This window comes from Thunnus albacares, chromosome 6, assembly GCF_914725855.1.
Source record: "Thunnus albacares chromosome 6, fThuAlb1.1, whole genome shotgun sequence".
Classification (NCBI taxonomy): domain Eukaryota; kingdom Metazoa; phylum Chordata; class Actinopteri; order Scombriformes; family Scombridae; genus Thunnus; species Thunnus albacares.
The window spans coordinates 2,272,501-2,296,505 of NC_058111.1; the positions used below are offsets into that span (position 1 = coordinate 2,272,501).

General features: G+C 39.1%; 2 protein-coding genes and 1 long non-coding RNA gene across 7 annotated transcripts in view; 1 reads left to right on the forward strand and 2 right to left on the reverse strand.

Moving 5' to 3' along the window:
- The window catches only part of zgc:162872 (BAR_ACAPs and ArfGap_ACAP domain-containing protein), an 18,378-nt gene extending 4,632 nt beyond the window's left edge, over positions 1-13,746 (reverse strand). For both annotated transcript variants that reach the window (XR_006403833.1, XM_044354412.1), the window contains exons 1-18: positions 13,184-13,746; positions 13,037-13,094; positions 11,561-11,680; positions 9,742-9,795; positions 9,023-9,081; positions 8,688-8,871; positions 8,541-8,585; positions 7,860-7,955; positions 7,503-7,577; positions 7,066-7,169; positions 6,673-6,724; positions 5,904-6,004; positions 5,162-5,273; positions 3,943-4,136; positions 2,363-2,432; positions 1,898-1,992; positions 1,652-1,728; positions 563-717 (exon numbers count right to left, since the gene is read on the reverse strand). Coding sequence is in view for 1 of the 2 variants with exons in the window: in XM_044354412.1 (XP_044210347.1) it covers positions 563-717; positions 1,652-1,728; positions 1,898-1,992; positions 2,363-2,432; positions 3,943-4,136; positions 5,162-5,273; positions 5,904-6,004; positions 6,673-6,724; positions 7,066-7,169; positions 7,503-7,577; positions 7,860-7,955; positions 8,541-8,585; positions 8,688-8,871; positions 9,023-9,081; positions 9,742-9,795; positions 11,561-11,680; positions 13,037-13,094; positions 13,184-13,236 (1,704 nt within the window). In the remaining variant the exon portion in view is untranslated. The remainder of the gene's footprint in view (positions 1-562; positions 718-1,651; positions 1,729-1,897; positions 1,993-2,362; positions 2,433-3,942; positions 4,137-5,161; positions 5,274-5,903; positions 6,005-6,672; positions 6,725-7,065; positions 7,170-7,502; positions 7,578-7,859; positions 7,956-8,540; positions 8,586-8,687; positions 8,872-9,022; positions 9,082-9,741; positions 9,796-11,560; positions 11,681-13,036; positions 13,095-13,183) is intronic.
- The window catches only part of LOC122984105, a 23,691-nt gene extending 5,722 nt beyond the window's left edge, over positions 1-17,969 (forward strand). Inside the window, exons 2-3 of the long non-coding RNA XR_006403834.1 lie at positions 17,664-17,668; positions 17,957-17,969. This is a non-coding gene — a long non-coding RNA (uncharacterized LOC122984105). The remainder of the gene's footprint in view (positions 1-17,663; positions 17,669-17,956) is intronic.
- LOC122984104 (integrin-linked kinase-associated serine/threonine phosphatase) lies at positions 15,355-23,614 on the reverse strand. Of its 4 annotated transcripts, XM_044354419.1 has the most exons (11): positions 23,222-23,614; positions 22,000-22,046; positions 21,888-21,933; positions 21,589-21,706; positions 20,980-21,086; positions 20,795-20,888; positions 19,961-20,048; positions 18,704-18,870; positions 17,685-17,804; positions 17,049-17,130; positions 15,355-15,643 (listed from the first exon to the last, which is right to left on the reverse strand). In XM_044354419.1, the coding sequence occupies exons 1-11, from the start codon at positions 23,262-23,264 to the stop codon at positions 15,503-15,505; spliced, it is 1,053 nt and encodes a 350-aa protein (XP_044210354.1). In that variant the 5' UTR covers positions 23,265-23,614; the 3' UTR covers positions 15,355-15,502. The 4 variants fall into 4 exon arrangements, with proteins under 4 accessions (XP_044210354.1, XP_044210352.1, XP_044210355.1 ...); XM_044354417.1 differs by having other exon boundaries at positions 21,888-22,046; XM_044354420.1 differs by lacking the exons at positions 22,000-22,046; positions 23,222-23,614 and having other exon boundaries at positions 21,865-21,989.
- Positions 23,615-24,005: the final 391 nt, after the last annotated feature.

A 24,005-nucleotide genomic window follows, 5' to 3' on the forward strand; every position in this document is an offset into this window, starting at 1 on the left:
TCGGTAACTATGGCGACGTGTTTTGTTCCCAAATGCATCAACAAGTGTTTTGATTTTATTACAGCTCTGACTCGCGCTTCTGACTGGCTTCTTCTCCATAGCAACGGTGGCCGAGGCTCATGGGTATTGTAGTATTTAGAGCCGTCAGAAATAAATATTAAGTTAAATATAAACATATTTATATTTAATATAAACATATTTAACTGTTAAATGATCCAGGAGAGAACATGCAGCAGTCTGTTTACTTGTTGCTGATAATTTCAACGATTTATTTCAATAATTTACACTTTTTTTTTTTTTTTGCAAACTATTTCATCCATTTTTATCTTCTTTGCTTGTTTAAATGTTGCTGCTGACTATATTTGGGTTTATTAAATTGTATGTTGTAATTAATATGTTTTGCTCTCAAAGTTCTTAATTCTCTAAATCAAAATTGAACAAACAGCATCAACAGACCATAATGTGTCATTAATGGATTGATGGATATCTCATTGATTATTTGTTTTTAGTTTCAGTCTCAGTGTTATTTATCATTATTGCATCATAATATCTTTATTTTCACCCCGACAGCAGCTCCTATCAGCGCCGTGCGTCCCTCCTCCTCGGCGATGCTCCCGTTGACCTCCGCCCCCTGGGCCAACGCTGCTGCCATGGCAACCAGGTCTCCTGCCAGCGCAGCCCGATACAGACGCAGCCCGGCGGCGTCCTTGTCACGCTCTGCAACACCAGACACACATTTATAAATTACTACTGTTTTATCTAAATGTTTCACATTTAATGTAAATATAATGATTGTTTCTGTTTATCCTGAACCTCCATACAGAAACCAGGTTTATTATTAACAAGACAAAACTAAGAGCCGACCAGGGAACAATAAAATAAACATAACAACTGACAAAGCATCTGGACGCCTCACGACGCCTCCATAAAAATACTTTTTTATCTTCTCTCATGAAGTTTCTCTGTCAGTCTGATCCTGACATTAGAAATCAGATTAATGCTGAAAGCCGACAGTAAACCTGCTGACCGACCTGATGCAGCTGATCACTGTTGTCTTCTACTGAAACAAGACTGAAGCAGCAGCTCTGTGAGGTTTAACTTTGAGTTACATGTTGAGGATTTTATGCTTTTGTTTGTCAAACATGATGTAAACTGAATATATTTACGTTCTGCACTGTCGGCCAATTAAAATATATCTACTGGGGATATAATGGCGGTCCAACAGTGATGAGGTCGGGGTTTTAAATGATGACAGGACGCCGTCATTTATCACTGCCTCCCAAAACTGTTAAAAAAATTGTTTTATCTTTTTTTTAAAAGCAAAAATGCTAAAAATTTGCTGATTTTAGCTTCTGAAATGTGGGAATGTGAAGTTTTTCTGTGTCGTACATGATGGTAAACTGATTATGTTTGATTATCTTTCTGTTGATCCGATAAAAGAGATTCTAGACGCCACCATGACATCTAAGACATTATAACGGGTGTTTTCACTATTTTCTGACATTTTATAGAGAAAATGATTCAAGTAATTGAAAAGAAAAAGATCTGAGGGGAACATTAACGTCTGAACCGAGTTTCATGACGATCCATCCGATGGCTGATGAGATATTTCAGTCTGGATCTTTAAAGCTTCGTCGTTGGTTGGACTTACGAGAACCGTCCGAGCCGCCGTTCTGCACAAATCTCTTCTCCACATATTTCTCTTTGATCCACATCTCTTTCTCTGCTCTGAAGAGAAGAAGAACAACAGCAGACGTCAAACAAGAAGCTTCACGTCAGACATTAATTTCATACTGACAGAAAGGAGAATGATTCCTTTTAACTAAACCTGTAAACAGATATAACATCCAAACATCCCAACATGATCAAACACATGGATCAATAATGATTGGTTTACCGCGGGCTGTCAGTTGTGGGTTTGACTCGTCCTCTCTCTGAACACCGAGCCTCATAGATCCGGTTGATGACATCATTTCCCAGAGCGCACAGCAGCTGAGGAAGAGAAGGAAACCACAGAAGAAGAAGAGTTTGGTTTCAAGATGTTCAACCACAGATTTCAGGAGTCATTTTGACATCTTGATCATGTGATCAGAGAGAGTTTTAGATGGCAGGTGGAAGGCTGAAAGATGAGCTGATCAATAGATATAAACCATCTTACTGAATGTATAAGTCTGTGTGTAACATGCAGAAAATATATTTCATATGTGATTTTTTTCCTTTCTATTAAAGCAGAATTATATGTCATATTGCAAAAATATTACAAATAAATATATGAAAATGACATCAGATAAGCAATCATAAGCTAAACTTGTGCAATCTTACAATGATTTCTATATATTTAAGAATAATGCTGTTGTTTTACCTTCAGCTGTTCGGCCTCCCAGGAGTCCAGAGTGAGAGATCGCACCTTGGACAGGTGGACGCCCAAACTCCTGCAGACATGAGGACGTCATGTTATATAAATACTGATACATGTTTAGTTAGATTCATATCCTACAATCACACAAACAATAACAGAGAGTAAGATATATATAAACAGAACTCTCTCTATAACGCAGCAGCATCAGGGAGGCGTCTGATCATCTGCAGCAGGACAACAAACATCCATCCAGAGTCATAAAGATCTATCTTCAGTCTCTGATCTGAACATCATGGAGTCAGTCTGGGATTAACATGAAGACACAGAAGCAGCTGAAGAAGAACTGTGAGCTTTGGATCAAGTTAACTGATCAATAAAAAACTATTCAGAGCATCCTCACTTTCCTTTTAGTGCCTAAAACTTTTGCACAGTGCTGTACGTACACGTGAAAAACAAAATAAAACTGTCAGCTTGTCGGTTTGGGTCCAGCAGACATCAGATTAAAAGAGTCTTAGTGAATCTGAAACACTGTCAGACGTGATTTTAAAAGACCTTCTGGGAATATTGGACTTACATTCACCAGGTGGACACAAACAAGACTCCAAATGAATAATAATGTTTAATTACACATCAGTGTAATAAATAATGCTGGTGGATCATCTGGGAACAACTTACTTTCTTATTCTTATTTCTTCCTATTTTTAGTGGATTTTTGTTTACCACAAACAGTGGAGAGATGACAGGAGATGAGGGAGAGAGAGATGCATCAAAGCTCAGTGTCTAAGCCCCCTAAGTCATTGGGACACTTTGACTTTATTATTTTAAGTATTTTTTGGGAGCGTTTTTAAAAAAAAAAACTATAAAACTGGGTTTTTTGAACATCGCTGTTGTAATTATCTTTTAGAGAAACTAAAATGCCTGAAATGTTTTGAAAACCTTTTAATTAATAACTGTTTTGCATCTTTCTCACAACTAACTGATACATTTCGTATAATTTAAATACTTACAAGTCAGACATTCTTACACCTCAGTTCCTGGAAAAAACCCCCGTACGACGCAGCATGATACTAAAATGGAGACACACTACCTTCTCCCTCTCACTGCCACTGGATTAGTGACATTATTTTACGTTTGAAGCTTGTAAAAATGAATTATTCCATTAAACAGTCAGTGAATAAGTTCTTTGGGGCCCTGAGACCCTCATCTCTGAGTCATCGCTGGTTTTATTGTTATCATTATTATTATTATTACTGCTCAGAGGTTTATTTTTCTCTTTTGTTTTGTTTCTTTTGGCTTTTTGTTTGTCTTTTTAATTAATTTCTGTTGGCAACTTTCATATAAAACCTTTCTTGGTCATCGTCATTTGTGGGTTAATCTGTTTGTTTGTGTAGGTTTAAGTCGTATGTCAGCAGGGTGTCGAGTCAATGGGGGAAAAAAGTAACTTGTGCCTTGTAAAGAAAGAGAAACTGATCTGAATGTCTGCTGATTAGAGGCACAGAGTGGCGTTCAGAGTCGACCGTGTTTGTCCAGTAAACGTCTGACGTTCCTGACAGTGTGACGCTGACGTTTCCCGCCGTGTTTACCTGTGAATGCCGGAGCACTCGATGCACATGGTGACTCCCAGGTTGATGGAGGCCCAGCGGGGCTCCTCCTCGCTGCAGTCACAGCAGCGGTGGTTCCCGGGGCCCCGCAGGGCCACGCCCAGCGCCGGCGGTCTCCGAGAGGGGGGGGCCGGCGAGTTGTCCCCACCACACAGGAGAGGGAGGGGCTCTTTAGGCTGTAACAGGAAGAGATGTTAAACATACATTAAACAGCAGTGGTGACGTGTTTTTATCTGAGGTTTTAGTCCAGTTTATTACAGGAAGAAGAAGAACAGGAAGTCAAAGTGAGTCTGTAAACTGTGAGGGATGTTTACAGCAGACAGTTCGGGTCATAATTTACTTCAATAGAGGGCCGAAGTCAAACTGAAACCTCCAGATTCTGCTCCAGATGTAAGAAAACCTCATTAAAAATCCTGTTAACATTTGTAACTCTGCTAATAACCAAAACACAGAAGCTTTCTCATCAGTATGTTCTGTGGTTCGCTTCATATGTTTACATAAGTTTTCTGAAAAACCATCTGATATTGTTGTTTATTCAATATTTATGCTTTTAGCTGCCTTTAATAAACATCGTTTCCCATAAGTCCTAGAGGTTTGCGTTACGGCTCGACAGAGGAGACGAGTTCATGAGTGAGTGGAGGGCGGCGGCGAGTTCAGACGTGTTTGTTCTCAGCTCAGATTACAGCTGCAGACGTAACAGCGATGCAGGAGGAAGAACAGGGAGCTTTATGGACAACAGCTTCAGTAGAGCCGAGCGGTCTGAGAATATAGGAAGTAAACTCCTGGACAACGCCTCATTTTTTCAGAAAGACCAATGAAAGCAACGCTCAATGAGGGATCATATTGAGTTACAGAAGATAAACAGGAAGTGACATCATGACTTTGGCTCTCTATTCAACATGAACCTGGAGGCTTGTTTCCAACATGTCAACATTCATCAGTCAGAGACATCAAACCACTACTTTTACTGCAATACTTTAACTGCATCAAGCTCATAATACTTATGTACTTTTACTGTAGTAGGATTTTTCATGCTGGACTTTTACTTGTAATGGAGTATTTTTACACTCCTGTATTGGTACTTTTACTGCAGTAAAGTATCTGAATACTTCTTCCACCACTAACTGAGTTCAGTATTATTATCATTGATATTAATGATGAACACAGTTATAAAATAAGACAGAGATGTGATGAAGTGAACCTGTGTGAGCTGAACGTCGGCTTTCTCTCTGTAAGCCAGGTCGATGCTGCCCTGCAGAGCGCTGAGCCAGGCCTGCTTCAACTGCTCCGAGTCTCCCTGCAGAGCACAACACCTGACACACACACACACACACACACACACACACATCCCAGCTTGTAACTAGAAGAGTATGCTCAGTAGACTGCAGATCTCCTCCAGGTGTGTGCAGTCAAGATGGCGGGGGAGATAATAAAAACATGTCGTATCGTGCCTAACTTTAGTGGATCATAGCATATTCAGTTTGGAATGAATCTGCAGATGTTCACACTAACAAGTATTGTGTGTGTATCCTGATATATCTTATTCCTTTGGGCCACATTTGTTTACATTTTTGTCAAATAGTCTCCATTACAAGTCATGTGAATCAGCAGTTAGCAGCTCCAGTCTGCAGTGTAACATGATGTTCAGACAACTATCACTGATCACTGTCATACTGAAGAAAACCTCAAAATGTGACGATTCTCAGGCTCCTTTTTTTCTCTGGTTTCTAAGCAGATTTATGGAGGTTTATTGTTTATTTGTGACAGACATCAGAGATGACAACATCCTCAGAAAGTTTACATCACTGAATCTCAAAATATATTTATCATGTCTGTGTGTTCAGAGTTGTGATCCTGAGAAGGATAAAAGTTTTGAAGTAAACTGTGTTTTGAGTCTGCAGATGAAATGAGTTGCCAGTGATGTAACGTTGTGACAGACTTACTTCTGAACAGACAGCAGCTCGAAGCAGAAACGTCGGTCGATGTGATCCAGAGATTTAACAGCACACAGTCTGAGATCCTCGAACAGAACCACGGCCTCCTCCTGCAGGACCAGTTCCCACATGTCACTGCCTCATAATGTTTATTTCTCTTGTGCAAAATCATCATCCGTTCCTCACCAAAATAACAACATCCTTCTCAAATGATCTGATTCATTATTTAGCGCTGTACAGCAGTAGCACTGTGTGTCCAATTTCCCTCTGGGACAATTAAGTCTTAACTTATTAAAAGTTTCCATCAGTACCCAGTTAATTTATCTATTAATTGATCAGAATAAGAAAGTAGCTTTAAGGTTGTTCAGGTCGTCTTTCTCCACACTGACTGACAACATCATACACTCATACTCTGTAATATATTCTGTATCTGAGAGCTGCATCAAATTGAAATATTCTAGATATTTCCCTGAATGTTCAGCCAGACATATTTCATATGTTTGGAAACTTTTGGGATCTCGACTAGCATGAAATATATCATGTTTATTTATATGTATGAATTAAACTTATTATTTACATTTTATTTCTGTTTATTTTCTGATTTTTTTCCTCTTAAAAGCATTTTGTAATCCGTAGTTTTGATAAGTTCTATATGAATAAACCGTATTATTGTTTATTTTTAAATGATTATTTGTTGCAGCTGCAGATACAAACACTTTTTGTAAAACATTTTAAAACCTCTGACTGATTGATCTTTATTAACTGAATAAAATCTCACCTTGTGTGATTTCCTGTAGATGAGTTGGTTGTCTCTGATGGAAAACCAGCATCTGAAAATTAAAATAATTTTAACATTAAAAGTTTGACTCATGTCTTTTAAAATTCAAAAGCTCAGCAAGCAACAACACCAAACCACTGTTTGTTCCTTTAAGTAGAGCCTGATCAATCAATCAACCGATCAACCGATCATATCAGCCACACTGGAGGTAAAGTATCAGTAACTAATCAATGGACGCTTCTCTTTTCTTCTTTCTGAAATATTTAACTTGTTTTTAACATTCAGCTCACTGAGCTCTGACAGTTTTACTCACATACACACAAATATGAACTATGTGCAGTTTTAACTGGAAGTGTCCTTCACCAGTAGAAACCAGTAGAATCATGTCTGTACCTCTTCCAGGTTTTGGTTTTCCTCCTGGAGCGTTTGAAGAGGTAACCCTGGATGATGTCATCGCTCCTGGGACACGGGCCGACCATCGGCTCCCCTGAAGCATCCTACACACACACACACACACACACACACACACACACTCAATTCTCAAAGATGGATTTTACTAAGTGATTAAGTAAAGATAAATAAGGTAGAATAAAGTTCACTTTGATGTTAATCTCCCAGCAGGTCTGCAGACATAAAGAGAAGATAAGATGCTTCCTGTTTATCCGGCTGTGAGCGTTAACAACCCGCCTGATTCTGACCTGAGAACTCTGCGGACCCTCTGTTCTAGGAAATGTTCCTGCTTTTGTTCTGACTGCAGTCGTGGTGACAGATGTAAAGAGAGATCCTGACAGAAAGATGAACTAACAGAGGAGATGAAGAGGAGAACTTACTCTCTGCTGGACCAGCAGGTGTTTGTTCTCCAGGTCTTTTCTTTTAGCTGCACAGTCGGCTGACAGCTGAGACAACTGAGGACCAGACACAACAACTGTCAGCATCACAGGGAGCACAAACATTAGTTTAACCTTTAATTATTGGAATTAAACACTTTATTTAATGGCTATTTATGCAAAATTAAAGAGCATTTTCACCGTTTGCCATCTAAGTCAAGGGGAGGGTTGAGATTTTTTTATAAAATTACATAGAAGATTAAGCTCCCTCCAATAATGGGTGGGGGGCACTAAGGGCTGGTCATAGGTCAGGTAAAGTGGCTTAAAGGCAGAGAGGGGTCAGAGGTCAGAGGTCAGGACCTGTGCTGCCATGGTCTTCATGGTGGGCTCCAGGTCTCTGAGCAGGTCGAAGCCTTGATGGAAGAAGGTGAACTGAGCTTGGACGAAGGAGAAAACCTGAACACACACACCAAACACACCGAACACACATCAGTGCTGAAAGACAGGACTGAAACACAACCTGTTAATATTGTTTCATATAATTGAATTTTCAAAGTTTCATTTTTTATTTACACTAATACTACGTGGAGTGGCAGAAGCTGCAGATTTGAACCATTTATTCATTACTTTCACCTATTTCAACTATTTATTCATTTCATTAAAAGGTTGTACTTATCTACCTTATAAGTGGTTTTTTTAATGTGAAAATAATGTCTAACATGTGTCTGAATTATCTGTGTGTCTGTCTGTGCTTAAACTGTATATGTTTACACAGGTCTCTTAAAAAAGTGATCCTGATCTCAATTAAAACAAGCTGTTTAAATAAAGGATTAAATAAAATTACTTTTATCTAAATATTTCAACTGTTTCAGCAAGTTTTTCAGCTGTTTATCCCGTTTACAGTCAACAGTCTTTAGCTCTGTACTGAAGGCACTGACCTGAGACTGACAACAAGAAAAAAAGCATTTCCTAAAGTATTTAAAACAACAGCAAACATGTGCAGTGATTCAGTTTGTATTCTTTAAAAACAGCTTAACTCACTGAGTTTAAGATGTCGACTCTCTGCTGAGTCTTGAATGTGTTGAGCTGTAAAGACAAAATGTGCAGGATATTTCAGCGTCTGATGTGAAGACATGAATAACATTTTCACGCTGCTGGTGTCAGTTATTATGCCGGCTGTGTGTGTACCTGCAGACAGTAGTCCAGGGCGAAGTGTTGGTAGCATTTGCGTGTGGCGAGCAGCAGGTGACTCGCTCGCTCGGCATCGCCGGCTTTGTGGCGAGACACCTGAGCACTCTTCAGCGCCGCCGTCTCCAGATCCTCCCCGATCCGCACAAACTCCCTCCTGGTCTCTGCCAGCTGGGGCAGGAACCTCAGAGACACATCATCAACATCAACATCATCATCAGGATAATTCATGCTACTTTTCTCTTTGCTTATTGATGTTTTACTGATACGGGGTGTGTGTGTGTGTGTGTGTGTGTGTGTGTGTGTGTGTGTGTGTGTGTGTGTGTTGGACCTACTGTGTACAGAGGTTGGTCAGCTGATGTCTGATGGCTCTCTGAGTCTGGTCAAACAGCATCTGAGGACAAAAGAGATTTCATCATCATCATCAGCTTCATCAATGCCCCTAAAACGTCCGGTTAAGGCGACTGTTCCCTGTTCCGCTGCATTTGTGAGCAAGTTTCATTCACAAAACTGTTCCCAAAGAGTGAGAAGAAGAACTAGAGGTCAGCAACAGGACCTGGATGCATCTGTTTATAACTAATGAAATGTAGAAGTTCCTGTGCAAATTATGACAGTAAAAGTCCTAAAAGCTAAAAGAAAACTCAGTAAATGATGATGATGATGATATGGTGAAGAAAATATTAATTTTGTATCAAGTTTGTTATAGTTATATATTTTATTGTAGTTAATATCAGAATCATATTTAATCTTCATGCATATTGAAGATGTTATAATTCTAACAAGTTTCTCCCCTCATGAAGAAAGTCAGATTGTCTGTTCATGACTTGTACGACAGCTTTGAACTCACAAATCTTATTCATACGAACGGAAATATGAGAAAATTAAAGCTACACATGTTCTTAACTCATTCGTAAATCACCTAAGAACACATCTGTGTGTATGAACGCTTCTTTAATGAGACACAAAGTCTGGAGTCAACAAGCAGTTATTATAATCAACAATGGCAGATGGAAAATATGATAGTGTGTGTGTGTGTGTGTGTGTGTGCACTCACAGTGTGAAAGCTGACCATTTCCTGCAGGCCCTGGTTGAACTGGTTCAGACAATTCTGAGGGGAAGAAAACAGGAAATGAATCAGGAGAACAAAAAGCAGAGACGCCAACCTCCTGCCACCAGTCCAACAAAAACCAGCAAGTTACAACTCAGTAAACTACAAGATACTACAGTAAACTACAAGATATTAAAGTAAACTACAGGTAAACAACAAGATATTACAGTATAATACAGTAAACTACAAGATACTACGGTGAACTACAGTAAACTACAAGATACTACAGTAAACTACAAGATACTAAAGTAAAGTACAGTAACCTACAAGATACTACAGTAACCTACAAGATACGACAGTAAACTACAGTAAACTACAAGATACTAAAGTAAACTACAGTAACCTAAAAGATACTACAGTAAACTACACGATACTAAAGTAAAGTACAGTAACCTACAAGATACTACAGTAACCTACAAGATACGACAGTAAACTACAGTAAACTACAAGATACTAAAGTAAACTACAGTAACCTACAAGATACTACAGTAAACTACAGTAAACTACAAGATACTACAGTAAACTACAGTAACCTACAAGATACTAAAGTAATCTACAGTAACCTACAAGATACTACAGTAAACTACAGTAACCTACAAGATACTAAAGTAATCTACAGTAACCTACAAGATACTACAGTAAACTACAAGATACTACAGTAAACTAAAAGATACTACAGTAAACTACAGTAACCTACAAGATACTACAGTAAACTACAGTAAACTACAGTAACCTACAAGATACTAAAGTAATCTACAGTAACCTACAAGATACTACAGTAAACTACAGTAAACTACAAGATACTAAAGTAAACTACAGTAACCTACAAGACACTACAGTAAACTACAGTAAGCTACAAGATACTAAAGTAAACTACAGTAACCTACAAGATACTTAAGTAAACTACAGTAAACTACAAGACACTACAGTAAACTACAAGATACTACAGTAAACTACAGTAAACTACAGTAACCTACAAGATACTTAAGTAAACTACAGTAAACTACAAGACACTACAGTAAACTACAGTAAACTACAAGATACTAAAGTAAACTACAGTAACCTACAAGATACTTAAGTAAACTACAGTAAACTACAAGACACTACAGTAAACTACAAGATACTACAGTAAACTACAGTAAACTACAGTAACCTACAAGATACTAAAGTAAACTACAGTAACCTACAAGACACTACAGTAAACTACAGGAACTTAACAACCAGCAGCCTTATATGTTTGTTTCCAGCTGTTTTAGGAACTACATCTGTGCTCATAATTATTCTCCACACAAGACAGCGAGACGCACACTGACAGACTTCTAGACGAGAGTCGATCATTAGTCTGTTCTAAGTTTAAGTCATAAGTATTGATACTTTGAACCAACATCCAAATGATAAAATAAAGTTTTCTGACATTTTATAGACGACAGAGTATTGAGTCGATTTTATGGATCAATCAGTTTATCAGGGAAGTAATCTGCAGATTATGTAAATAATCATTAGCTGCAGCTGTTCATCCTGCAGTCTGTTCTGCAGCAGATTGATTTAGCAGAGAATACAGAAAGCAGAAGCTTTACAGGTTCCTGATGGTCGAGGTGGAAGCTCTAGTAAAAAGGTCATTAACTTCCTGTAGTGGTCAGAAGTCTTACTACACTGTAAAGTACTACAGAAGTACAACGTTGTACTGCAGCAGGTGGTATTACAGTAGTACTGGTAGCTGAGCTGATAGTTACTATAACTTATATGATTATTATGCAGCTCGTACAGTGATGACGCCGTCCTTCTTGTGGTACACGGAGAGCTCCGCCAGGCCGCTCAGGAACAGCTGATTGGCTGCGCTGTACGCTTGTCCCGCCTCCACCATCTTACCGCACAGCTTCATCACCTGATTGGACAGAAATACAGATTAAAGATCAATTAATTTATAATATATACTCACACGTAAGCCCTCAAAAGGTCACAGTGGGAGTTTTTCTTCCCTCGCAGTACTTTGCCTCGTGATACTTTTTGTGTTTCCTTGCAGTATTTTGCGTTCCCTCGTAATATGTATCACATCAGAATTACTCTCTGTAGTATCTGCGGGTATTATCACTCTGACTGGCTCAACACTGACTCTCCTACGGAGCAGGAGGAACGCAAGAAGTACTGTGAGGTATCACAAGAGCAGTTCAGAGAAAAAAAACTTCCACTGTGACATTTAAGGACACGGTGAGTACAAGTACAGCAGCTAAATATACTTGTTCTTGCAGTAATCAAAGTAGTAACAGTAATAGTAACAGTTGTAGAAGCAGTGTTAGTAAGAATAACATGAATAGTGAATAGTATTAGTTACACTACGGTAATAGTAGTACTTGTGGGTATAATAGTGGTAATATTAGCAGTGTTATCAGTAGTAACAGTAGTGGTTGTTAAAGTAACAGCAGTAGAAGTTACTAATAGTACTAGCAATAGCCGCAGTGGTTACAGTAATACTAATAACAGTAGTAGTTATAGTGAGAGTAGAAGTACTAGTAGTAATAGCAGCAGTGTAGTAGTATTTGCAGTAATAACAGTAATAGTAATAGTAATAGCAGTGGTAGTGCAGTAGTATTTGCAATAGTAATAGTAGTATTTGCAGTAATAGTAGTAGCAGTAGTAATAGTGACAGTAGTACTACTACTAAAGCAGCAAGAGTAGTAAAGAAAAGAGGTGACAGTAGTTGTAGTAGTTGCAGCAGTGTTGTAGTAGTATTTGCAGTAGTAATAGTAACAGTAGTATTACCATTAAAAACAGCAGCAGTATAATAATGGTGCTGTCAATAGTAGTGGTTATAGTACCAGCAGTAATAGTAGCACTAGCAGCAATAGTGTAGTAGTATTTGCAGTAGTGACAGTAGCAGTAGTAGTAGTATTTGCAGTAGTAGCAATAGTATTTGAAGTAGTGATAGTAACAGTAGTAGTAGTATTTGCAGTAGTAGTAGTAATAGTAGTAGTAGTATTAGCAGTAGTGATAGTAGCAATAGAAGTAGTATTTGCAGTAGAGATAGTAGCAGTAGTAGTAGTATTTGCAGTAGTGATAATAGCAGTAATAGTAGTATTTGCAGTAGTGATAATAGCAGTAGTAGTAGTATTTGCAGTAGAGATAGTAGCAGTAGTTGTAGTATTTACAGTAGTAGTAGTATTTGCAGTAGAGATAGTAGCAGTAGTAGTAGTATTTACAGTAGTAGTAGTAGTATTTGCAGTAGTAGTAATAGTATTTGTACCTTCTCCAGCTGTGTCTCCAGCAGAGAAACATCTGCCTCAAACTGATCCAGGTTCAGTCTGAAGAAAATAAATAAAACATCATCAGGGCGTCTGCGCATGCGTAGTTACTGTGTGAGTGTGTGTGTGTGTGTGTGTCAGCTGCTCACCTGAACTCAGGTGAGTCTTTGATGCACTCCTCAAAGTCCAGCAGCGAGTCCATGATGTCTGCCAGCAGGTGTTGTTAATGTCACTGAGTCACCTGTCGATAAGTTTATTGATCCTTCATGCTGACAGTTAGCCTGTTAGCTCAGTTAGCTCAGAAGTATCGGTGTATCGATCCGATCGGTCCGCTCTTACTCTGACGATTCGCGTCACTCCTCATATTAAACTGCGTCCAAAAGTAAACACCACGGCCAATAACTTTTCCCTGCGCGCCTAATCGATAGTTTCACACACGGAAGATCGATCACGCTCTATGCACACGCACATGCATGCACGCATGTTGCAGCAGTTTGCTTGGAAGCGTCAGTAAAACGGTGTTTCGCGTTTTCCGACCGACAGCTGTCTGCATCCTGCAGCCCGCTGCTGCTGCTCCTGGTCACCGACAACCTCCGCCTCAGATCCGGATCCGATCAGCTCACGGTCCGCTGAGAACCAGCGACACCCTGCGGCCTGGAGGGGAACTAAAACCACCGTTACTACACTTACAGATCACCTCTAGACATGTTTAAAATGTATAAAATACGCTACTTTGAATAATAATTTGTGTATAATATGGTTTTTCCACAAAAAGTTCAATTATCTCATTAAAATCCTTAAAATTACATCTATTTCTTCTTCCTCAATACTAATTCCAGGATTTATGACCTGCTGGACACCGGATGTCTCCTTCACTGTAAAGTCCATCTCAGTGTTTGTTCACTGGAGGCTTCAAGCTTCCACATCACACTTGTGTAAACTGAATACTGGACCATGATTGGCTCCAAACTAATAGTGATGTCACAAATCCTGTTCATAGCCCCGCCCCATAAAAATCGGATTATCAATGAGCTCAGAGAAACTTTCCTCCCTCAGCAGATGAATGAAAACTGCACAGACATCATTCTGCAACAATTAGCCTATTAATCAATTAGTTGCCAAATACTAAATTAATCAGCAACTATTTTAATTATCGATTAATCATTTCTTCTTTTTAAGATTTTATTGGACAGTGAACAGTGAGGCAGACAGGAAACATGGAGAGAAGTGATATGACAAACATTGCAGGGACGTTGCTGTTATGTTGTGCAGCAACCTTTCAGCTGCCAGAACCTCCAGTTTTCATCATTTCTTTAAGAAAAATGGCAAAAAATAATACCTCTGATACCTTTAACAGGCAAGAAATCAATTAGTTGCCAACAATCAGAGACTGATTGTGTGATTTTATGTTTACTGAGTGATCTGTAAAAAGCCAATCAAAAACGCATTGATAAACATAACAGATTCATTACTTTTGTGATTAATTTTCTCTTTTAACTTACAAAGAAGTCAACATTTATTTTGCTGTTATTGTTCTTTTTTGTTTTATCCTTCTGACACAGCTTGTTAAGTCGGTTTATATATGTTAATTTTATTTCTATAGCCTAAAGTCACAACATCTTGTTCTTAAACTCCACTCAGATGAGACAAAATCTAAAATAAAACACTTTAATGGGTAAAAACTGGAGGAAAGCTCAGGAAGAGCAGCAGGGGGGATTCCTCTCCCAGGACAGACAGGAAGTAGAATTAGTGCTACAAACTTATTGATTAGATTTCTGATATATCACTGCTAACGATGGTTTACAGTCCACGTTATTAATTATATGGATGTTATAAACAGCTGCAGATTGTTACAGGTGCAACAACCTGTGAAACTGCACTTCTTCTTCTTCTGTTTCATTTGTCTCACTGACAGGTGAACAGGCATCATATTGATATAAAAACAGCTGGTTCAGGGCGTCTTCATCCATTTATGGGTAACTGTGGGAGTGGAAATGAGGCTCCTGCACATCCAGTCCCACAATGACATGAGATTTATAAACCAGAAGCATGTGTACGCAGCGTTTTATAAATCTGATATAAAGATATTTTAATCAGATTTCATCATATTTCTATGAATCTTAGTCATGAATCTGAGTTAATGAGTTTTATGCATCTGACCCTGGTTGGTGTCTTTGTCCTGGTGGTTGTGTGGATGTTTATTACAGTATAAACACAACAGCACAGCGACTGTTCTGTGATGTAAACAGACGACTGAACACACAAACACTCATCAATAAATCATCAATAAATCATCATTAATCCACTCTGACAGCAAACGTAAAGAAAAAGATTTTATTGGAAAACAGAAACAAGGAGACGGACAGATGAGCAGAACGCAAACTGGTTTCTGTGTGTGTGTGTCAGAGTCCACTGTGTGTATGTGTATGTGTGTGTGTGTGTGTGTGTGAGTGTGTGTGTGTGTGTGTTCAGAAGCCGATAGAAACCAGGATCACAGTGACGTTGTCTGCACAGCCTCGCCTCACCGCCTCGCTCGCCAGCTGTTGACAAGCAGCTTCAAACCGAACTTCCTCCTCCGTCACGCCCGACCTCTTCTCTACACTTCCCTCCTGGAGGAGGGAGAGAGGGGGAGGAGAGAGGGGGAGGAGAGAGGGGGAGGAGGAGAGAGAGGAGGGAGGGGGAGGATGTTTAGGACAGAGCAGACACTGACAATAATCACACAAACATACAAACGATTCAAGAATAACGAGGGTTTAATAAAGCAGCCGCCTCGTTCCTCGTGTTTATTAAAAGGATTGTAAGGAGTTTTTTCTATGATCTGCTGCGTCTGACTGGAACCTTCAACAACTTCATTTCAAATTTATAAAGTTAAAATATTACAAACATTTGGTTCTTTGTGAATTTAAATCATCTGTTTTTTTCATCTGGTTGTCTAACTGAGTTATTGTTTTAGTTGTATTTGGATTATTTTTTAAAGCTGCTGGGTTGTTTTAAGTAGAGCTGCAACGATTAGTTGATTGACAGAAAATTAATTGGCAACTATTTTGATAATCCATTAATCGTTTTGAGACTTTTTTTTTTTTAAGAGAAAATACCAAAACTCTCTGATTCAGATTCTTAAATGTGAATATTTTCTGGTTCTCTGTGACAGACGAGACATTTGATGACATCATCTTGGGAAACACTGATCCACATTTTTCACAATTTTCTGATATTTTATGGACCAAATGACTAATCGATTAACTGATAATGGAAGTAATTGTTCGTTTAAAGGAGTCTAAAGTTGTCTGTATGATGTAATATTTTATATGACTGTATTAGAAATTGTATCCCTGATTTATAACAGCAGTGTTTCACTCTGATATAGTGATTTATATTTTGACATATTTTGTTTTTTCTGGTTTAAAATAACTAAATAAAAACATGATGACATCATATTCCACAAGTTCAACAACTACGATGAAATGTTTTACAGTTTTAGATCATTTCAAAGACAAATGAAGTAAAAACTGTTCATATGTAGTTCAAGATCAGTGAAAGTGTTTCCTTCTCTGTCTGGAAACATCTCATCTCTTCTTCTGGAGCTGATTTATCTGTTTGACGTGTTGTTCTGCTGTTCATTAGAAGCTTCGTACAGTCAGTAACGTCCTCACAAGAAACAGATTTATGGACTAAATTCATTTACAATCCACCGAGAAAGAGACAAGAAGCAGGCGGCACGCTCACATTTACAAGAAGAAGAAAAAGAAGCTAATGTAGCATCATCAAGCTAATGTAGCATTATCAAGCTAATGTAGCATCATCAAGCTAATGTAGCATCATCAAGCTAATGTAGCATCATCAAGCTAATGTAGCATTATCAAGCTAACGTTACTGTCAGTCGATTATGAGTCAGTTCCAGGATTAATGTTTATGGTAACTGCACACAACAAAGATGGAGACCTCTGTAGCTTCAAAATGCTTAGAAGACTGAAAAATATTAAAAGTGCAGAAAACTCGAGGACATAAAGTCACCTGCAGGACGTTGAGGACGAATTTAACAGCTTCATCAGCAGAAAACACTTTGAACAAACCGTCACAGGCCAAGATGATAAACCTGCAGAGAGACCAGACAGACCAGAAGTTCGTTACTGCTCGTTTGGACTCTTATCAACATGATGAAAAAAATCTAAACAAAAACAACTTTATTGTCCACATTTGTTGCACAAAAGTAGAAATTTGTCTTCAGCTTGCATAACAACCAACATCAATATCACATCATACGTCACAAAAACAGTAAAGTAAAAAACATTTTCAACATTAGATGTAACTAATGACAGTAAACTGAACGTCTTAATGGACAAAACGAGACATTTAAAGACGTCATTGTGGGTTTTTTCACCATTTTCTGGACCGAATGACTCATCGATTGATTGGTTAATTATTCCCTAAGTAGAAGTAAGACAAAGAATAATAACAGAAGTGACAAAATCCATTAATATGAACTTTTTTGACTTTACTAAAGCTCAGAATGTCTCATCAACATGGTTCTTATACGTCTCCTCTTTCCTTTCATATACCGATATTTGTCTTGCGTTGAAATACAGACGCATGAAGAAGAAATCAGCTTGGTGTAGTTGTTTGTATCAGCTGTTGTGTGGCTGTTCTTGCCTGTCATTGGCTGTGAGCTGACACCTCCTCAGGTCGGGGGTCGAAATGACTCCGCAGCGTTTGTACTGACCGTCTCCGATGGAACGAGACACCTCGAGGACACCCAGCACCCTGCCGTCCCTGCAACACACACACACACACACACACACACACACACACACACACACACACACACACACACACACACACAGTTAAATATTGACTTAAGGCGGGAACACAGATGATGAAACTGGTTTGTTGGTGCTGACTGACGGGAGGATGAAGCAGTTTAGTGTGAAATGTAAAGACTCTAATGCTGTCCGTCGTTCTCAGAGAGTTTTTAAAACATGTTTGATATTTGTGACTGATGACATCACTCCTGTGTCACCTGACGGAGACGTACCGGTAAATAAACATAAGAAGAAGAAAGGTTTGTGGTGTGAGAGAGTGTGAGATTGATCTACAACATCAAGTCAAAGATCTACACGGCCGACCAGAACCAGAAGTTCACTCACTGACTCTCCATCAACGAACTCATGAAACTTGTTTTTTCCTCCTTTTTTGCAACAGTATGAGCTGCTGGTTGCTGTTTGTTTGTTTTGGTACAAGAACATTTTGCTGTACCAAAACTCTCTTTCTTACTGTAGGGTTTGGTTGTTTGTACATTATTCTTAATACTGTAAAAACTCATATTTCTATGATAATAAAGACCACAAGAGCTGATAGAGAACAAGTGTTTTTGGTCTCTTCTGAGCAGTCTAGTAGGTTAAGTGCTTGTCAAACACTTTGATAATAACTGGTCATTAATAAAGTCAGTGGGATCTAAATTTTGCATGTGTGGGGAAATTTCTGATCATCTTCTAGCCACAACTTCCTCCTCTTCACGTGAGGTGAGGCGTGTTTCATTAGTGGATACAGGTTACAGTATCTGTCTGCACACGTCTTCTACACAGCAGCTCTTGTATTTAGAGACAGATGAGAAAGACAGAGACAGAACAGATCTGTGTGTGATTATTTACATGTAGATGTTGGTTGTTTACCTGACGGTGCCTCCTGCTCTCTGGATCCTCATCCTCTCCTCATAGATAGTCGGGTTGTGTTCTTTACTGAGAGCCAGAGTCACCACCTTCCTCTGACCCCCCACACCTCCTCCTCCTCCTCCTCCTCCTCCTCCTCCTGCTGCTGCCTCCATCCTACACAACACCGCCTGGAGAGAGAGACACACACACAGATACATGACCATCACAGCCTGGTGTCTGTCAGAAGTGCAGCTCTTTTCTCTGCTCCACTAGCTTTATGTCGGGTCTGTAGTTTATCAGCTAAACCTGCTGACACTGATGCAACCTTACAGAAGCTCTAAAGGCTTCCTCTGCAGTTTGTGACCTTTAGCAGCACTATGGAGGAGTTCTTTAATGAGTGTCCTACCAACGGTTTCACACTATTCCACTGATCTACAGGTGGTTGTAATGCACTGAGAAATGCCACAAAATGCCACCAAAACCAGAGAAGAAGACTGAAATCTGGTAAACATGGATGTAAACACAGCAGGATTTAAACAACTAAAACTAAACTAATTAGTTTTATGAGGAAGGAAATGGACACGAGGAGTTCTGGTGAGTAATAGTGAACGTAAAGATTCACTTTGTTATGAGAGAGGTGTTGCTGTGGTTGTGGATACAGGCTGCGCTTCTCACTGCACCACAGTATTAAATAACACAGCTCTAGACTCTGTTTATAACTTTTAACAGTACTTTCATCAATTAAATAACAATAATGGAAGCTGATGAATGAAAGAATGTTTCATCACCGTCTGCAGTACCAACAGTTGCTCAGCAGATGTCGCTATTCTGTTTAAAATGCTTCAAACCAGTGAACCTTTATTAAAACAACTGTCTCATACTGATTCAGTGCTTCAGGAAGCTTCATTTCTCCTTCACAAGGACACAAAGGTTGTTTTATCAGCAGCTCTATTAGTGTTTGAAAAAGCTGCTTAGAGGTGAGAGAAACTCTGGTCTAGTGATCAAAAACTAAACAGAAACAGAGAAAATGTGCATTTATCGATGTTAACAGCTCAGTGTGGTAGTGCTGTAACACACACTACTGAACACTACTGTCACTAAACAGAGTAACATACAACTTCTACATGAGCTGTGAACATGTAGTCAGTCAGAGCTTTATAAGATCTGACAAACGGCTGCTGAAGGACCCTCAAACTGTGACGCAGCTACGACTTTTTATCATCATCATCATCACTTTATTTATCATTATCATAAAAACATAATCAAACACCGTCGTACCCTGCTGTCTCCCAGATTGGCCACGTACACCATGTCGTCCACCACCAGTACACAGGTCGCTGTGGAGCCGTCTTTCCATACTGGTTTCCTGTTTCACAACACAGAGAGAGAAGAGACTGACTGCAGCTACAACAATTACTAATACTGTACTGAAGTAAAACACAAACTTACTGCTACTCTACTACACTTTAGACAGAAATACTGAACTTTTTACTGCATTACATTCATCTGAAGTGAAGTTGTAGTCAATAATTTACATAAAAACACATTTGATAAGTTTAAAAACACACATCTTATTGCTCCAGTGTCCTTAAAAATGAACTATTATCTCCTGTCTGTCTGCTAAACTCTACACTGAGCAGCTGTTTAGGAAATTACTGAGCCTTATTTACAAATATTAAACTAAAGCTGCGACAATTAATTAACAGAAAATGAATCTGCAACAATTTTAATCATCAAATAATAATTTTAAGCCTTTTTTTTAAAGCAAACATTGTTCTGTGCTTCCCAAATGTAAATATATTCTGGTTTTCATGCTTTTCTATGATAATAAAGCAATAATCTTTTAATTTTGGGCTGTTGGTCGGACTAAACAACACTTTGAGAGGCAACCGTGAGCTGTGGGAACTATGATCATTTTACAGAGTGAGAGAATAATCTAGAAAAACATCCATAGATTCATCAATAATAAAAACAATCATTAGTTGCAGCCTTAAAGACGTAGAGATGTTATAAAAGACTGATCGCTGTGAGGAAGCTGAGACCATTTACAGCAAAGAAAAACACTCAAACGCTTCACTAAAATATAAATCTGTATGTTTGTGGGACTCTTACTGGCTGGAAGCCTTCCTCAGGAAGTCTTCATCTGTCTGGCGGAAAGTGTCCAGGAGACATTTCTTCACCAGTTTGTCCAGATTCTCAGTTTCTCCTGAAAGAGACGAATTTGAACCATTAAAGTTGAGTTTCTGTCTTGTCTGTCTGTCACGACAGGAAAACAGTCAGACCGTCTCTCAACTCACCGCTGGGAAACTTCTTGGCCAGATTATGATGCAGATGTTCAGCGGCGAACCGAGAAGCTCGCGCTCCGCCGTGACCGTCGAACACGGCGAAGTACGAGACGCGAGACCTGCCGACACAGAAAAAATATATCTGAGATGACTCAGCGATTATTATGATAGTTGCAGCTCATTGATGAGTCATTCTAGAGCTGCAACAATGAGTCAATTAATCAATTAGTCAACTGACTGAAGATTAACCTGCAACTATTTTGATAACTGAATGATTGTTTTAGTCATTTTTTATGAAAAATTGCCAAATATTAGTTGGTTTCAGCTTCTTAAATGTGATGATTTGATGCTTTTTTTCAGCTGAACATGATAATAAAATGAATATCTTTGGGTTCTGGTGTGTTCTGAGGACGTCATCACTGACTCTGGGAAACTATAAAGGATATTTTTCACTATTTTCTGTCATTTTATAGACAAAACAATTAATCAATAATGAAAATAATCCTTAGTTGCAGCCCTACAGTAAAACTACAGTACAACATGATGACTGTTGCTGCTTCCTCGTGTGGTCTGATGTGTTTAATGTTCTTCAGACGTGATGGGATGGTGAACAGCTCTTACACTTGGCAGGGCAGAGCCGACATGCAGCTGCTCATGTCGGGCAGCATCACATGATCGTCCTGCATCTCCTCCCGCTCGCCACGCCTCGCCGCCACGTAGCCTCTCAGCACAGGGAGGCCTGGTCGACAAAACACACACACACACACACACACACACACACACACACACACACACACACACACACACACAGTAAGTCCATCTCCACACAAACACTCTTCATCTCTACTCATCATATTTCCATCTACTCAGAGATTAAAGAAAAAGATGCAAACAAACATTGTGGTGGGAGAGCTGAAAACCTTCTCTACAAACTTTCTTGATCTCCTCCTTTTCTTCTTCTTCTTCTTTTTTATCAGCGTGACACTCTGCATCTTCTCGTTTTCGTTTTAAACTTTTCTCCTCCTCCTTTACTTCTTCTTCTTCTTCTCTGGTGGACTTTAGTTGAGCTGACACTGGAACTGAGGAAGAATGAAACAAAAAACACTTCATCAGTGAGGGAAAATCATTGTACTTAAAGCTTTAATAACATCAACACATCCTCTAATACTCCTCCAGCTGCTTCATCATCAACTTCAACCGGATGTTTGCTGCGTTTTTTCCACTCTGATGTGGATTATGTTTATGATTGTCGTCTCCTGCATTCCTACAAACTATGTTTATGTTTGATAAACATTGTTGTTCTTGTTTTTGCTGTGTGTTCACGTTTAGAGTTTATGGTGTTCTGCATAGTTCTGGCATAAAGCACGTCTTAATTATTGTTATTCAAATATGACTCATTAAAGACGAGGACCAAAAACACTTTTTTGAGCCTTATTTGAACTGATGTAGTTTTGTTTGTGTTTTAGTTACATGCTAAACAAACACATTTCCACAAACTAGAAGATGTCACTTGTCAAATGAAGCGTGATACATACATCCTGGCCTTACAGTTCTCCTGTTATAACCTTTTCCATTTGGGAGTGCCAAATAGGCGAAAAATTCTATAAAAAGGGTGGATGTTAAAGGGTTAAATGTGAATATTTTCTGGTGTCTTTAGTCTACACATTTACTACATCTCTGTATAACTGATTATAGAGATGTGTCGTCCTTATGATATACAATACATGCTGACGGTATCAATACCGCCACTCATTACTGTTACCATAATTACTGTGCTTATTATCATTTTAAGAGGAAGCTGAACACAGAGAAGATCTCCTGCCTTCATCAGCAGATTTATTTTGTTTAGCCACAGTGAAACGGCTTCCTACTTATCTCACGGCTTCCTACTGGTCTCAAGGGTTCCTACTGGTCCCACAGCGTTTTACTGGTCTCACAGAGCCAGAATGACCACAGCAGAGAACCAGACTGTCTGTCCAACTCTGGACATGAATTTCTATATTAACATTAGCACTAACAGAAGACTTTCAGGAAACGTTGATGATTATCGTGATGACACCGTCTACCGTGATATTTCTAAAGCGGTAATAATGAATAAAATAAACATCCTATTCGATCCATTTCTATCCCATTCAACGCTTTTCCTGCTCGTTATTTTGCTCTCCAACAACCTCAGTTTATGGATGTCGGTCCCGAAGCGTTAAATAAAAGCTCACTGTCATTAAAATGTGCCGGTTAATTACCGTGAACTTACCGGGAGTCTGTTTGGGCTCCGGCAGGTCGTCGAACAGATCCATACTGCTGTTAGCTCAGGAGCTAACGTTAGCCGCTTAGCTAACTAGCCGAACTGCCGGTTCTTGCACCGGTACAGCTCAGTATCTGTGTCAGAAACAGGCTGGCGGGTTAAAGTGTCTGAAAGGTTACCTAAAACAAGATAAACTACCCTCACAGTCTGTTGGTCAACACGTTAATTTACTTCAAATGCAGAAATGTTTATATTTGCTCGACTGTGGTGGTTCGCTTAGATGTCGCTGCTAGCATCTTCTTCTTCTTCTATGAGGTTTATTGGCGGTTAGCAAACAACGAATTGCTGCATTACCGCCACCAACTGGTGTAGAGATGATACCCAATGATATTTATCAGTGAAGCCAGATTAAACCTTATAAACACATTATCTAATGATTTAGATACTCTAGATGGCATTACCCTGGCCTCCAGCAACACCGTAAGGAATCTGGGAGTTATCTTTGATCAGGATATGTCCTTTAACTCCCACATAAATCAAATCTCAAGGCCTGCCTTTTTTCACTTAGGTAATATTGCAAAAATCAGGCACATCCTGTCCCAAAAAGTCCCCACATTTGTTACTTCTAGGCTGGATTATTGCAACTCATTATTATTAGGCTGCCCTAACAAGTCTCTAAAGACTCTCCAGCTGGTCCAGAATGCAGCTGCACGTGTTCTGCCTAAAACTAGAAAAAGAGACCACATTTCTCCCATTTTAGCTTCGCTGCATTGGCTTCCAGTAAAATCCAGAA

Excerpts from the sequence above, each read along its gene's own strand:
- LOC122984104 (XM_044354417.1), bottom strand. The coding sequence starts at position 23,264 with ATGGATCTGTTCGACGACCTGCCGGAGCCCAAACAGACTCCCG. Across the intron at positions 20,889-20,979 it reads GGCCAAGAAGTTTCCCAGCG|GAGAAACTGAGAATCTGGAC; the intron begins GTGAGTTGAGAG and ends CGTCTCTTTCAG. Across the intron at positions 18,871-19,960 it reads CCAATCTGGGAGACAGCAGG|GCGGTGTTGTGTAGGATGGA; the intron begins GTACGACGGTGT and ends CTCTCTCTCCAG.